Below are 15,437 nucleotides of genomic sequence, written 5' to 3'. Positions count from 1 at the left end.
AAATTGGTTCAGTGGTATGACTTTTTAAAGAGATTAAACTTTTTTACTTAGTATTATTTCCCAAACCTGAGCTTGTGTTCTTGGACAATATTTTATAATTAGTGATTTGTTTGCTTGCTTTTTGCATGTATATAGATATACACAAAAAAATTACCGAGCATCTACTATATACATAGCATTAGGCTAAGTTCTCTGGGGGCAGTAAAGATTTGGGAAGAAATGTGCTCCCGTCTTGCAAGAGCTCAAAATTGATTGGAAGAAACACTACATAAATATGGTCCATAAAAGACATATTGTGATGAATTGGTAGCTTTGTTTTTCTCCTTTCTGCTTGTCTTTATGTATCATAAACCAAACTAATTTCACTTTAAAAGTTTAACAACTCTCACATATTGCTGGGTGGAATCTAAATTAGTTCAACCCTGATGGAAGGCAATTTGGCAGTATTTATCAAAATGACAAATGCATATACCCTTTGTGGTTCTTTAAAAATATGTCCACAAATTCGTTACTACTCCTCCCTTTAAGAGGTAGAGAGCCCCTTGGGTGTAGAGTGGACTTAGTAACTTGCTAATGAAAAGAATACAGCAGAAGAGACTAGATCATAAAAGGTACTATGGCTTCTAGCTTGTTCTTTCTTTCAGATCCCTCACTCTGGGGAAAACCAGTAGCCATGTCTTAAGAAGGACACTCAGGCAGCCCTGTACTAAGGCCTACATGGCAAGAAACTGAGGCCTCCTGCTAACAAGCCACATGAATGAATCATGCTGGAAGTGGACCTCCCAACCTCAGTCAAGCCCTCCGGTGACTGCCCCCTGGCTGACAGCTTGACTGCAGCTTCATGAGGGATCCCAAGCCTGAACCACCCAGCTACACCATGGCCGTATTTCTGATTTTCAGAAACTATGTGAGGTAAATACTTGTTATTTTAAGGCCATTAAGTTTTGGAGTCATTTGTCATATAGCAATAGATAACTAACACAGCCTTGGACCCAGCACTTCTGGGGACTTATCCTCTAGGTTCAGAAATATCCCCTACTCTCTAAACTCTCAATATCCAAATTTAGTAACTGCTACATCAGTTACATTTTTGGATAAATCCCTTACTAGCCAAAGTTTTACTACTCATTCCCAGAAAGTTAAGAATCAAATATATTCAGATAGTATAGGTTCCCTTGTTATCTGATCTATCTGAACTTGGAAACCAAAGAGTTTGGATAGCACATGTATGGAAGGACAAATTACAAGGTTATTCACTGTACCATCCTTTATAACGGCAAAAGATTGTAAACAACAAAACTGGGAGGAGGGGTGCTTATTTCATTATGTCCACACAATGGAAACCCACACAGTTGTAAAAAAAGAATGCTCTCTCTGCATTGATACAGAAAGATCTCCAGAATATATTGTTTAATGAAAAAAAGAGCAAGGTATAAAGTAGTATACATAATATGCTGTCTTCTTTTATAAAAGAGAAAAAGAAGAATATGGGTTCACATTTACTTTTATTTGCATAAAGAAACTCTCAAAAGATTCGCTAGGAAGGAGTGAAAGTGATTACCCCTCTGGGGAAAAGGGGTGGGAACTGGGTGGATGGGGGATAGAAAGGAGAGTAAGATTTTTCACCCATTAACTTTTTATTCTGACCTGTGAACCACGTGAATGAATGTACTTTTAAAATCATGAAGATTTCTAACATTGCTGAAAGCACAGCACGATTACCATTCAGCTGAGTTTTTCAAGGAGCATATAAAAATTTAGAAACAATGAACTTATACAACTCAACACCCAAAAAACAAATAATCCAATTAAAAACTTGACAGAAGACATGAACAAACATTTCTACAAAGACATCATCCAGGTCGCCAGTAGACACAAAAAGACGCTCAACATTACTCATCATCAGGAAAATGCAAATCAAAACTACAATGAGCTATATCACCTCACACCTGTCAGGATGGTTGAAATAAAAAAAATACAATAGGTATTGGCGAGGATGTGGAGAGAAAAGAACCCTCTTAACACTGTTGGTGGGAATGCAAACTGGTGCAGTCACTATGGAAAAACAGTATGGAGGTTTCTCAAAAAATTAAAAATAGAACTACCCTAAAATCCAGAAATCAAACTACTGGGTAAGAATACCCTAAAGTCCAGTAATCAAACTACTGAGTAAGAATACCCAAAGAATACAAAAATACTAATTTGAAGGATATATGCACCCCTCTGCTTATAGCAGCATTATTTACAATAGCCAAACTGTGAGGGCAGCCCAAGTGTCCATCAATAGATGACTGAATAAAGAAGATGTGGTATAGGGGCGCCTGATTGGCTCAGTCAATGGAGCATGTGACTCTTGATCTCCGAGGGCTGTTAAGTTCAAGCCCCACGCTGGATGTAGAGATTACTTAGAAATAAAATCTTAAAAAAAAAAAAAAAGATGTGACACACACACACACACACACACACACACACACACAATGGAGTATTATTCAGCTATAAAAAGAGTGAAATCTTGCTATTTGCAGCAACATGGATGGAACTGGAGTATAATGCTAAGTGAAATAAATCAGTCAGAGAAAGACAAATACCATATGATTTCACTCATATGTGGAATTTAAGAAATAAAGCAAATGAACAAAGGTAAAAATCAGAGGCAAACCAAGAAACAAACTTTTTTAATAAGGATAAAAAATGCATTTTATTTTTTTAAGATTCTATTTTAATTTTAATGTAGTTAACATAGTGTTAACATTAGTTTCAGGTGTACAACATAGTGATTCAATGCTTCCATACATCACCAGGTGATCATCACGACAAGTGCACTCCTTAATCCCCACCACCCATTCAACCCATCTCTCCACCCATCTCCCCTCTAGTAACCATCAGTTTGTTCTCTATAGTTAAGAGTGTGTTTCTTGATTTGTCTCTGTCTCTCTTATATTTTCCCTTTGCTTGTTTTTTTTTTTTGTTTCTTAAATTCCACATATGAGTGAAATCATATGGTATTTTTCTCTGACTGTTTTCACTTAGCATTATACTGTCTAGCCCCATCCATATTGTTGCAAATGTCAAGATTTCATTCTTTTTTATGGCTGAATAATATTCCATTGTGTATATATACACCACATCTTCTTTATCTATTTGTCACTGGACACTTGGCTGCTTCCGTATCTTGGCTATTGTAAATAATGCTGCAATAAATAAACATTCAGGTGCATGTAACCTTTCGAATCAGTGTTCTTATATTCTTTGGGTAAATACCCAGTAGTGTGATTGCAGGATCATAAGGCACTTCTATGTTTAATTTTATGAGGAATCTGCATACTATTTTCCACAGTGGTTGCACCAATTTGCATTCCCACCAACAGTGAACAAGGGTTTCTTTTTTTCCACATCCTCGCCAATAGTTGCTTCTTTTGTTTTTTGGGGGAGTTGAGCTGTATAAGTTCTTTAGATATTTTGGCTAACCCTTTGTTGAATATGTCATTTGCAAATACCTTCTCCCATTCAGTAGGCTTCTTTTTAGTTTTGTTGATTGTTTCTTTCACCGTGCAGAAGTTTTTTATTTTGATGAAGTTCCAATAGTTTTTTGTTTTTATTTCCCTTGCCTCAGGAGACGTCTGGAAAGATGTTCCTACAGCCGATGTCAGAGAAATTACTGCCTGTGTTCTCTTCTAGGACTTTTATGGTTTCAGGTCTCACATTGAGGTCTTTTTTTTTTTTTTTTAAGATTTTTATTTATTTATTTGTCAGAGAGGGAGAGTACACAAGCAGGGGGAGCGGTAGGCAGAGGGATGCGGGACTCCATCCCAGGATGCTGGGGTCATGACCTGAGCCGAAGGCAGCCGCTTAACCGACTGAGCCATCCAGGTGTCCCTCACCTTTAGGTCTTTAATCAATTTTGAATTTCTTTTTGTGTGTGGTGCAAAAAAGTGGTCCAGTTTCATTCTTTTGCATACAGCTGTCCAATTTTCCCAGCACCATTTGTTGTAGAGATCTTCTTTTTCCCATTGGATATTCTTTCCACCTTTGTTGAAGATTAACCAACCATGTAATTGTGGGTTTACTTCTGGATTTTCTATTCTGTTCCATTGATCTATGTATATTTTTGTGTCAGTACCATACTGTTTTGATTACTACAGCTTTGTAATACAACTTGAAGTTGAGAATTATGACGCCTCGAGCTTCGCTTTTCTTTTTCAAGATTGCTTTGGCTCTCTGGGGTCTTTTGCAGTTCCACACAAATTTTAGTATTCTTTGTTCTGGTTCTGTGAAAAATACTGTTGGTATTTTGATAGGGACTGCACTAAATGTGTAGATTGTTTTGGGTAGTATAGACATTTTAACAATATTTGTTTTTCCAATTCACGAGCACGGTATGTCTTTCTATTTCTTTGTCATCTTCAGTCTCCTTCATCAGTATTTTATACTTTTCTGAGTACAGGTCTTTCACTTCTTTGGTTAGGTTTATCCCTAGATATCTTATTATTTTGGGTGCAATTGTAAATGGGATTTTTTCCCCTTAATTTCTCTTTCTGCTGCTTTACTTTTAGTGTATAAAGTGCAGCAGACTTCTGCACACTGATTTTGTATCCTGCGGATTTTACCGAATTCATTTATCAGTTCTAGTAGTTTTTTGGTGGAGTCTTTTAGGTTTTCCATATAGAGTATCATGTCATCTGCAAATACTGAAAGTTTTACTTCTTCCCTACCAATTCAAATCTCTTTTATTTCTTTTTGTTGTCTGATTGCTGTGGCTAGGACTTCTAGTACTGTGTTAGATAAAAGTGATGACAGTGAACATCCTTTAAGTATGATGTTCGCTGTGGGTTTTTCACATCCAGCCTTTATTATGTTGAGGTATGTTCCTTCTAAACCTACTTTGTTAAGGGATTTTATCATGAATGGATGTTACACACTGTCAAATGCTTTTTCTGCATCTATTGAAAATGATCATATGGTTCTTATCCTTTCTCTTATTGATGTGATGTATCACACTGAATGATTTGTGAATCCAACCACCCTTATAACAGGAATAAATCCCATTTGATTGAGATGAATGATTTTTTTTAAATGTATTTTTGAATTTTGTTTGGTAGTATTTTTTTGAGAATTTTTCATCTATGCTCATCAGGGATTTGGCCTATAGTTCTCTTTTTTAGTGGTGTCTTTATCTGGTTTGGTATCAGGGTAATGCCGGTCTCATAGAATGAATTTGAAAGTTTTCCTTCCTTTTCTATTTTTTGGAATAGTTTAAGAAAAACAGTTATTAATTTTCCAAGAAACAGACTCTTAACTATAGAGAACAAACTGATAGTAAAATCAGAAAGGAGGTGGATGGGGGAATGGTGAAATAGGCGATGGGGTTTAAAGAGCAGACTTACCATGATGAGCACTGAGTAATGCACAGAATTGCTGAATCACCTATCGTACACCTGAAACTAATATAACAGTGTATGTTAACTATGTTGGAATTAAAATAAAAAACTTGAAAATACAGAAACAATGATAAACATAACTAAAATACTAAAACTTTCAAAGTCATGAGTACTTATACCATGATTCCCATTGGTTTCTTCTCTGCTTAGTTATCCTTATTATGCTTCCTAGAAATCATCACAGTGCTAATTCTGTGTTCTAATTTATTATAATTATTATTTGAAACATTTATAAAATTTCAGAGCTCAAAAGAAAAAACAGATTAGTGAAGTCCAATGTTGGTCTCCACATAATCTCCTGGCAAGTTACCAAACAAGACTGCGAGACCCCACCACAGTTCTATCAAATCAGAACTCTGTTGAGGTGGGGCATGGGGGGGCCAGACCTCACAAACTGTAATTAAAACAAAACAAAAACAGAAGAACAAAATATTCCTGGGCTGAAACTGACATAATCTCTGTCCCCCTCTGGACACAAATGAGGGAACTAGGATTCAAAGAGATGAAGGAACCTTTAGAAAGATCTAAGAGCAGTGGAAACCAGAACTACCACTTGAACACTCATCTTGGAATCCTTAGTCCAGTCTTCCTTTTTCAACTCCTGGCGCCCCAGCTGACAGCGAAAGACCCAAAAGAAAAAGCATGTACTATAACACATGTATACTCAAAGTTTCCCTTTTGTTAAAATGGGATTCAAACTAACTTGGATTAAGTTCTTCCTTTCCTTTTACCCAATGTCTACTTAGGTTTTGCTTCTCCTCTTTTTATTTTTCAGTTGTGGAAGACAAGTATACATTTGGCTAATGGCTTGTAAAATATTTGCATATTTTATACTTTTCCCAGAACAAGAGAGTAAGCTTTCTGTTCCCGACACTGGCAGTAGACTAGAACAGGGGTTGTGAAACTATGACCCATGGGCCAAATGCAGCCCAGTACCTGTTTTTGTAAATAAAGTTCTATTGAAACATGGCCACACCTCTCCATTTTCATACTGTCTACCACTGTTCTCTTGCTGCAACTGTAGAGTCAAGTAGCTGTGACACTACCTGCACCTTGCAGAAAAAGTTTGCTGATCCTATTCTAAAATCATGAAAATTATCCTCTGTCATTAAGGACAGAGATGGTAGTAAGAATCTCTTTTTAGTTATGTTGTGATGATGACTAACATGACAGTCAGGTCTTCTGGTGGAGGTGATAATTAGCAACAAATAACTAAACGACAGGGAGGAGAAACACAAGACCAACAAACAAAAGATCTGTAAGCTAGATATCCAGGACCTGACTGCATGATAAATATTATAGATATATGAAATGGGGGAACCACCTTGGCTCTGAATGGTGACCCGGTGAGACCTTGCCCTGCCTCTCAACCTACCTGTTCTGCCAGCCAGGCAATGTGCTTGACCTCCTTGCTGCCTCCTGCTGTACTGGTTGCACCAAGCATGGCATTGAGTTCAGCCAGTACCTGTGGGAGGAGAGCCATTATGTTGGTGTGGATAGCTACGAACCAGGAGTGTGCGGTGGCTGTATCCTTGCAGCGTAGGATCAACGTGTTCCTGCTATCAGGAGAATGTAGTTCTATCAATCTGTGTGGAAAGAGAAAAAAAAATAAATAAATAAGCTAGATCAGAAGCCATCAAACCTGCCAGAGTGTAACATACGTAACTGGAAATCTATTTTAATTTTACATTCCAGAATAGAGATACTTTCTCTTAATTCCTTAGGGCCCAATTTCAGAGAAAACCACATATGGAAAGATAATCATCAGAAAGACTAACTGCTGTGTCTGCTGTTTCAGTGTGTTAATGTAATGACCTACAATGAAGGAACCTATTGTACGGTCTATAGTAAAACACCTCACTTTGCTTTAACTTCCATGTCAAAGAAATGGAAAGTATGCTTGTTGAATGTCATAGGCACATTGTAAAGAAGGAACTGATATTGTTTTAAATACTTAGAAAATTCTGGTATAAGGTATTGCTAGGTAAATAAAACCGACTGCCAAATAGTGAACTGAAATTTCCACCATGTGGAATAAAGAAAAGAGAAAATAACTAAAGAATATGACTATGAAAATCTGAAACTTGTTTTTAGGGTCTGGGTAGCATTATATGATTAAATCATACACTGAGTCATAGTAGAAAAAGAGTTAAGAAATCTTCAGTTGTCTGACTGTTATATGTTAATGGTCAACTGAGAACAATCCAAACTTCAAAAGTCACCTTTAGGAATTTGCTAAACTTCTTTACAAGTACATTAAACAAATTTCTTAGAAAGCAATTTGTTGGGTACTCTTTTCTGTTTTGGTCGAAGTTTTTGCCAAAATGAGTTTAAAAAGTCAAGCAAATAAATGAATAACATATATACATTTATGTGTTCTAACAGTGAACATATGTATCTTTCCAAAAGGAAAAAAGATAAAGCTCTTCGGAGAGTTTTTCACAGTAGCCTAGAAACTGACAAACTGCCACTGACCTGGTACAGATCTTTTTATTCTTTCATCTTTCTGAAGACAGTTTTTGCTGCCTTGAAGCACTGTCATGAGATCCTGCACCACCTGTTGAAGCTAAGCAGTTTACATGGATACTAGCATGCCTGCCTTGAAGCTTGTGCCCCTCTCTTTGGCCGCTTTTCTGAACGCTTTATGATTCCAAGTATTTCAATTTGCCATATTTAGTATGGCAAATATTCATTGTCATTTCAACTCTGGTCAGTCTAGCCTTTCTTAAGTTAACATTTATTGAACACCTACTAGTGAGACACTGGCATTGGAGATACAGTGGTGAAAAAGATAGAAAAAAAAATGGCTCTACCCTCATTGGACCTATTGTCCAATGGGGAAGGCAGAAATTTAACAATTAATATAATTATAGGTTACAAAAAGTGCTTCTATGAAGGACTCTGATAACTACAATGAAGTTCTTGTCTAAAGGAGGCAAGGTGGTAAGGGCAAAGCAGGACTGCAATGGAGACCTCTCCACCTCTGAGGCACACTTACCCAGCTAGTGTCATGCTTTGAAACAGGTTATAAACACATCTACCTCATACTTATCAACTCACCTATCTAGTCACCTCCCCTCCCACTGGAGTTAGTCACTTAGCTACCTGAAAGGCTAGCCACCAGTCTATCCAGGTTTTATATGTCTTCAAAGTTCTAGGGCAATAGCCAAAAGGCTAAGAAATTCTAGAAAATAGCCACAACATAAAATAAGATCTGGGAACAGTCTGAAGCCCATACTAGAAAGCTCATCTTAGAAAAAAATCTTCAGTTTGTTTTGTTCTTCCATTCTGGGTGCGAAACCTGCTTAAGATTCTCTGTCTCTCTCTCCCTTTGCTCCCCCCCTTGAAAAAAAGGTAAAAACCACCTGAATGTCCACCGATGAAATAGATAAACAAATTGCAGTATTATACAAAGAATGGAATATTATGCAGCCTTAAAAAGGAAGGACATTCTGACACATGCTACAACATGGGTGAACCTTGACGACATTATGCTAAGTGAAACAAGCCAGTCGCTAAAGGAGAAATATTGTATGAGCCCACTTATATGAAATATCTAGAGTATTCAAACTCATAGAAACAAAAACTAGAATAGTAGTTTCCAGGGTTTGGGAGGACAGGGGAATAGGGAGTTGTTGTTTAATGGGTACGGAGTTTTAGTTTTACAAGATGAGAAATTTCTGGAGATTGTTGTACGAATATACTTAATACTACTTAACTATACACTTAAAAATGGTTAAGACAGTAAATTTTATGTTATGTGTATTTTACCACAAATAAAACTTGTATTAGAAATAATCTTATGGGGGGCGCCTGGGTGGCACAGCTGTTAAGCGTCTGCCTTCGGCTCAGGGCGTGATCCCGGCGTTGTGGGATCGAGCCCCACATCAGGCTCTTCCGCTATGAGCCTGCTTCTTCCTCTCCCACTCCCCCTGCTTGTGTTCCCTCTCTTGCTGGTAGTCTCTCACTGTCAAATAAATAAATAAAATCTTTAAAAAAAAAAAAAAGAAAAGAAATAATCTTATGGTGGGATGTAAGATGGGTTACAGTAGAAGGAGATACGGCCTGGGGAAATTTAATTGGACCCAAGAAGGATGAAACTACACAGAGCTCACCGGTAGGATAGACTTCTACGCAGGAGGAATTCCTCCATCCTAAAAGCCCAGCAAAAGTAGAAAGAGGAAGATAAACAAATAGCTTAATATTCATATTAATCTTTATTTAGTCCTCTATGTTATTTTATCATATCTATTCTTTTGATGTTATTTTTCACTATATCAATTGTTGCTTTCATGATCCTTAAGATATCTATTGGCTAAAAAATTGGTTATATTCTCTAGAAGAAAAATAGCTATTTCTTATGGGAAGATTTTAAATGGTACGTTACAGTCAGTAACATAAAATATTGCACTAAAAGGCAGAATCATTTCTGTGCTAATTCTTTTGATGAGTTAATAATTGTATTATTCAGAGCAACTGCTCAAATAATCATTAAAGTAGCCAAACTTACTTTAAAGTTACTTAATGACAAGTAGTTATCTATAAAATTCAGTGCTAGATTATTAATGTGTGAATACAAACTTAAAGCAAGTTGTTATTTCTTTATTATTTATACTAATCTTAAGAAAAAATATTCCTTTTTATACTAATCTTAAGAAGAAAAAGTACTTCCTATATAATACAGCAATAGAGCACACACATTTACTCTACTCCTTCCTGAAATTCCACTAAAAACACTTAAAGGGGATTTTTGAAAAACTTTATGGACTTTTTCTTTTAGCAGTATTAGGTGTACATAAAAAACCGAGTAAGCACAGAGAACTCCCCAACACCCCTCCCTGCCTCTCCACAATACACCTTATTATTAACATCTTGCATTAGTATGGCCCATTTGTTACAACTGATGAACCAGCCAATACTGGTATGATATCATTAACTAAAATCCCAGTTCATTCTTTGTGCTATATATGCTGAGTTTTGACAAATGAACCATGTATCTACCATTACTGTATTCTACAGAATCATAATTTCACTACTCTAAAAATCCCCTGTGCTCCCCCGACTGATTCCTTCATCACTCAGGCCCTGGCCCTGACTCCTGGCAACCACTAATCATTTTACCGTCTCCATGGAATCATACAGCATGTTGCTTTTTCAGACTGGCTTCTTTCACTTAGCAATATGCATTTAAGGTTCTTCCATGTCTTTTGTGGCTTGTGAGCTCATTTTTTTTTTATAAAAAAGATCTATCATTTATTATTTTTTAAACTTAAATTCAATTAATTAACCTGTAATATATTATTGGTTTCAGAGGTACAGGTCTGTGATTCATCAGTCTTATATAACACGCAGTGCTCATTACAACACACATCCTCCCCAATGTCCATCACCCATTTGCCCCATCCCTCCCACCCCCTCCCCTCCACCAACCCTAAGGTTTTTTTCCTATGATTAAGAGCCTCTTATGGTTTGTCTCCCTCTCTGGTTTCATCTTATTTCATTTTTTCTCTCTCTTCCCTTATGATCCTCTGCCTTGTTTCTTAAATTCCACATCAGTGAGATCATAGAGTCGTCTTTCTCTGATTGACTTATTTTGCTTAGCATAATACCCTCTGGTTCCATCCATGTTGTTGCAAATGGCAAGATTTTGTTTTTTGATGGCTGTGTAATATTCCACCATATATATATATATATATATATATATATATATATATACACACATACACACACACACACCACATCTTCTTTTTCCATAGTTTGGCTATTGTGGACATTGCTGCTATAAACATGGGGGTGCAGGTGCCCCTTTGGATCACAACATTTATATCTTTGGGGTAAATACCCAGTAGTGCAATTGCTGGGTCATAGGGTAGCTCTATTTTCAACTTTTTGAGGAACCTCCACATTGTTTTCCAGAGTGGCTGCACCAGATTGCATTCCTACCAACAGTGTAGGAGAGTACCCCCTTCTCTGCATCCTCGCCAACATCTGTTGTCTCCTGACTTGTTAATTTTAGCCATTTTGACTGGTATGAGGTGGTATTTCATTGTGGTTTTAATTTGTATTTCCCTGATGCCGAGTGACGTGCGGCACTTTTCATGTGTCTGTTGGTCATTTGGATGTATTCTTTGCAGAAATGTCTGTTCATGTCTTCAGTCCGTTTCTTGATTGGATTATTTGTTTTTTGGGTGTTGAGTTTGATAAGTTCTTTATAGATTTTGGATACTAGCCCTTCATCTGATATGTCTTTTGCAAGTATGGTCTCCCACTCTGTTGGGTGTCTTTTGGTTTTGTTGACTGTTTCCTTTGCTGTGCAAAAGCTTTTTATCTTGAAGTCCCAACGGTTCATTTTTGCCTTTGTTTCCCTTGCCTTTAGAGACATGTCTAGCAAGAAGTTGCTGTGGCCAAGGTTGAAGAGGTTGCTGCCTGTGTTCTCCTCTAGGATTTTGATGAATTCCTGTCTCACATTTAGGTCTTTCATCCATTTTGAGTCTATCTTTGTGTATGGTGTAAGGAAATGGTCCAGTTTCATTCTCCTGCACGTGGCTGTCCAGTTTTCCCAACACATTTGCTGAAGAGACTGTCTTTTTTTCATTGGATATTCTTTCCTGTTTTGTTGAAGATTTGTTGAGCATAGAGTTCAGGGTCCATTTCTGGGTTCTCTATTCTATTCCACTGATCTATGTGCCTGCTTTTGTGCCAGTACCATACTGTCTTGACGATGACAGCTTTGTAATAGAGCTTGAAGTCTGGAATTGTGATGCCTCTCCAGCATTTGGTGCTGTCAGTGTTTTGAATTTTGGCCATTCTAATATGCATATAGTGGTATCTCATTGTTTTAATTTGCAATTATTTTAATTTGCATAATTTTAATTTGCAATTCCCTAATGATATATGATGTTTCATATTCTTATTTGCCATCTGTATTTCTTCTTTGCTGAGGTGTCTGTTCGGATCTGTTGCCCATTTTTAATTGGGTTGGTTTGTTATTGTTAAGTTTTAAGAATTCTTTGTGTATTTTGGATACCAGTCCTTTACCTGGTAAGTATTTTACAAAGATTTTCTCCCAACTGTGGCTTGTCTTTTCATTCTCTTAACAGCGTGTGATGGTTAATTTTATGTGTCACCTTAAATGGGCCAAGGGATGCCTAGAAAACCTGGCAAAACAATATTTCTGGGTACGTCTGTGAGGGTTTTTCTGGAAGAAATTAGCATTATCAAAAGACTGAATAAAGAAAATGGCCTTTGCCAATTTGAATGGACATCATCCAATCTGCTCAGAGCATGGATATAACAAAAAGGTGGAAGAAAGGTGAATCTGCTCTTTGCTTGAGTTGGGCCATCCATCTTCTCCTGCTGTTGCACACTTGCACTCTTGGTTCTTGGGCCTTTGAACTCAGACTGTATTATACCACTGGCTTTCCTGGTTCTCCAGCTTACAGACAGCAGATCATGGCATTGGCCTTCATAATGGCCTATGCCAATTCCTATAATCTATCTCTCTATCCATATACCCCTTCCATCCATCCATTCATCCATGTATCCATCCATCTATCCTACTGGTTCTGTTTTCTTGGAGACCCTATTATACAGTGTCTTTTATAGAGCAGAAGTTTTTAATTTTCGTGAAGTTTAACTATTTTTTTAATCATTTTTTTCTTTTAGGTATTGTGCTTTTGGTGTTGTGTCTAAGAAGTCATCAGCAAACTTTAAAGGGGATTGGTTGATTGACAATTTTTTTAAAGATTTTATTTATTTATTTATTTATTTATTTATTTATTTATTTATTTATCAGAGAGAGAGAGAGAGCACAAGCATTGGGGGGCGGCAGGCAGAGGGAGAAACAGACTCCCCAGTGAGCATGGAGTTGGACTTGGGCTCCATGTGGGGCTCAATCCCAGGACCCTGGGATCGTGACCTGAGCCAAAGGCAGACGATTAACCGACTGAGCCACCCAGGGATCCCTTCATTGATCTGATTTTAAGTAATCTTTACCCCCAATGTGGGGCTCAAACTTACAACCCCAAGATCAAGAGTCACATGCCCTACCTACTGAGCCAGCAGCCAGGTGCCCCTAAAGAGGACTTTCAAAAAGTATAATCCTACAAGAGAGAACAGGAGAAAAGCAACTACAACAAAATTTTGGAAGGTGGCAAGCAGACAGAGGAGTTAAATGACTTAGCAGACATAAGAAAAGTGGGGAGTAAAATCCCAGTCAATCCATGTTGCAGACTCCTAAAGAGGATGGGGAATTAGAGGCACCAGTTACCTCTGGGAGTGGGAGTAAAGCACACAGCTAAAATAAAGAAGCTGGCTGCAAGTCTGTTCCAGCATTCCCCACACCCGGCAGCCAGTGACTGCCCCACCCTCAACCCAGCAAAAGATTCATATCCTCCCTCATCCCACTAAACTGAGTAGAACAGCCAGTGGTATCCCTAATTCAGCCCCTCTATCAGGCTAGTTGTTTGGGGCTATTTATTTCCACCTGGTTGCTTTGGCACTGTAACCAGCTTAACATTCTTTAAACAAATGCTAAAAAGTTCAGTCGCAAAACCATGATGAGAAATTTTTTTCACTCCTCCTACTGACCTACTTAGTACTAAAGATAGGAATCTGTTCATCCTTCCCTAGGCACAAAACGTTCCACCTTCTGAAAAAGCCTTTACACTTCATACCGTTTCTGGGACAGTCTCTCAGACTCCTCTGACACAGTCTAAACTCTGAAAATCCTGATGTCAAGGATCTTAGTTATTAATAACTAGAAGAATGGAAAATAAATCTGTTACAAAATAAAACTAAACCTGATTAAACAGGGTAAGATACTGGGACCACTAAGCTGGAAAAAGATGAAAACTGACAGTAAATTGGTTCACAAGGCAGGAGTACCAATTTTTCATGAAAAGAGAATTGTAAGTGTTTCTTAAGAAGGAATTGTGAAATAGAAAACTAACTTACAAGAAACTGAAAAGAAACACCAAAACAGGACTGATGATTCTAGGATCCAGAAGACTTTGCCTTTGGAGAAGGAGCCCCAAAACTTTGATAAAGGGGACAAAGTATTTCAGAAAGTCTACTGCTGTTCTAAAAGAAAAATTCAAATGAACTCTTCTAATAAAAATTTGAAGGCAGTCTGCAGTAATTGTTTGGGCTCACAGGAGAGAGGAGGAGATAGCTACAGTGTGAAGAGTTTTGGCCTCTAATCAAACCACTGAGGATTTCCTGAGAAATGCAAGTACATTTTGATCAGATGAATCAAATCAATGCTTAGGTACACCAGAACACAGGATTCTGTAAGTCTAGCCTATTTATTTCTTCTTTTAGTAGTCTTTGACATGACTTATATATCTAATTTAATAATCATACTGTTTTATATGCCCTAAAGCCAAAATTTACCTTTTATATGGAAAATAGCCAATGTGAAGATGACCAAGATTTCATGAACCAGTTCAAGCTAACGGCTAATATTTCTGGAAAGCAGCATTTAAGAACATGTTGTCATTACTAAACTCCACAATGCCCACAGCGCTGTTTGGGAAGGAACGGGCTCATGTTCCCTGGACTTCATCATTATTTACTTAGCTTTCACTTCCCACAATGAGCTGCTTAGAACTATCAGAAGCACCCAGTGAGGTCTTGAGAACTCAAGCTGGAGGAAGAGAACAAACTTCTTCTTCCTCCTTAATTACTCATACTGATGGTCAGCACTTTTTTTCAGCTCTAGACACTGAAACTAAATCTAAGTAGTAAAACAGGAAAAAAGATGGTTTCCCTCTCATGTCAAGTAAATTTTTGGTTTAGAAAGTGAAACCTTTATACCGAGATGAAGGATGATTCAGAAAGAGATCCTACTACACACCACTGGAATAGTTAATATTAAAAAGACTGACACGACCAACGTTGGTGAGGATGTAGAACAACGCAATCTCTCATACACTGCCGGTGTACCGAAGTTATTAATAACAGTATTCATTTAAATGGCACAATCACTTTGGAAAAAAG

At 37.5% G+C, this 15,437-nt stretch overlaps 1 protein-coding gene across 1 annotated transcript in view; it reads right to left on the bottom strand.

Moving 5' to 3' along the window:
* SNTB2 (syntrophin beta 2) overlaps positions 1–15,437 on the bottom strand; it is a 102,344-nt gene that overhangs the window by 35,604 nt on the left and 51,303 nt on the right. The window contains exon 3 of the mRNA XM_026495105.4: positions 6,814–7,024. Coding sequence (XP_026350890.1) covers positions 6,814–7,024 — 211 coding nt within the window. The remainder of the gene's footprint in view (positions 1–6,813; positions 7,025–15,437) is intronic.

Source organism: Ursus arctos, unplaced genomic scaffold (assembly GCF_023065955.2).
Source record: "Ursus arctos isolate Adak ecotype North America unplaced genomic scaffold, UrsArc2.0 scaffold_19, whole genome shotgun sequence".
Taxonomy (NCBI): Eukaryota; Metazoa; Chordata; class Mammalia; order Carnivora; family Ursidae; genus Ursus; species Ursus arctos.
The sequence above is the reverse complement of the archived record's forward strand: the minus strand, read 5'-3'. Positions and strand labels throughout refer to the sequence as shown.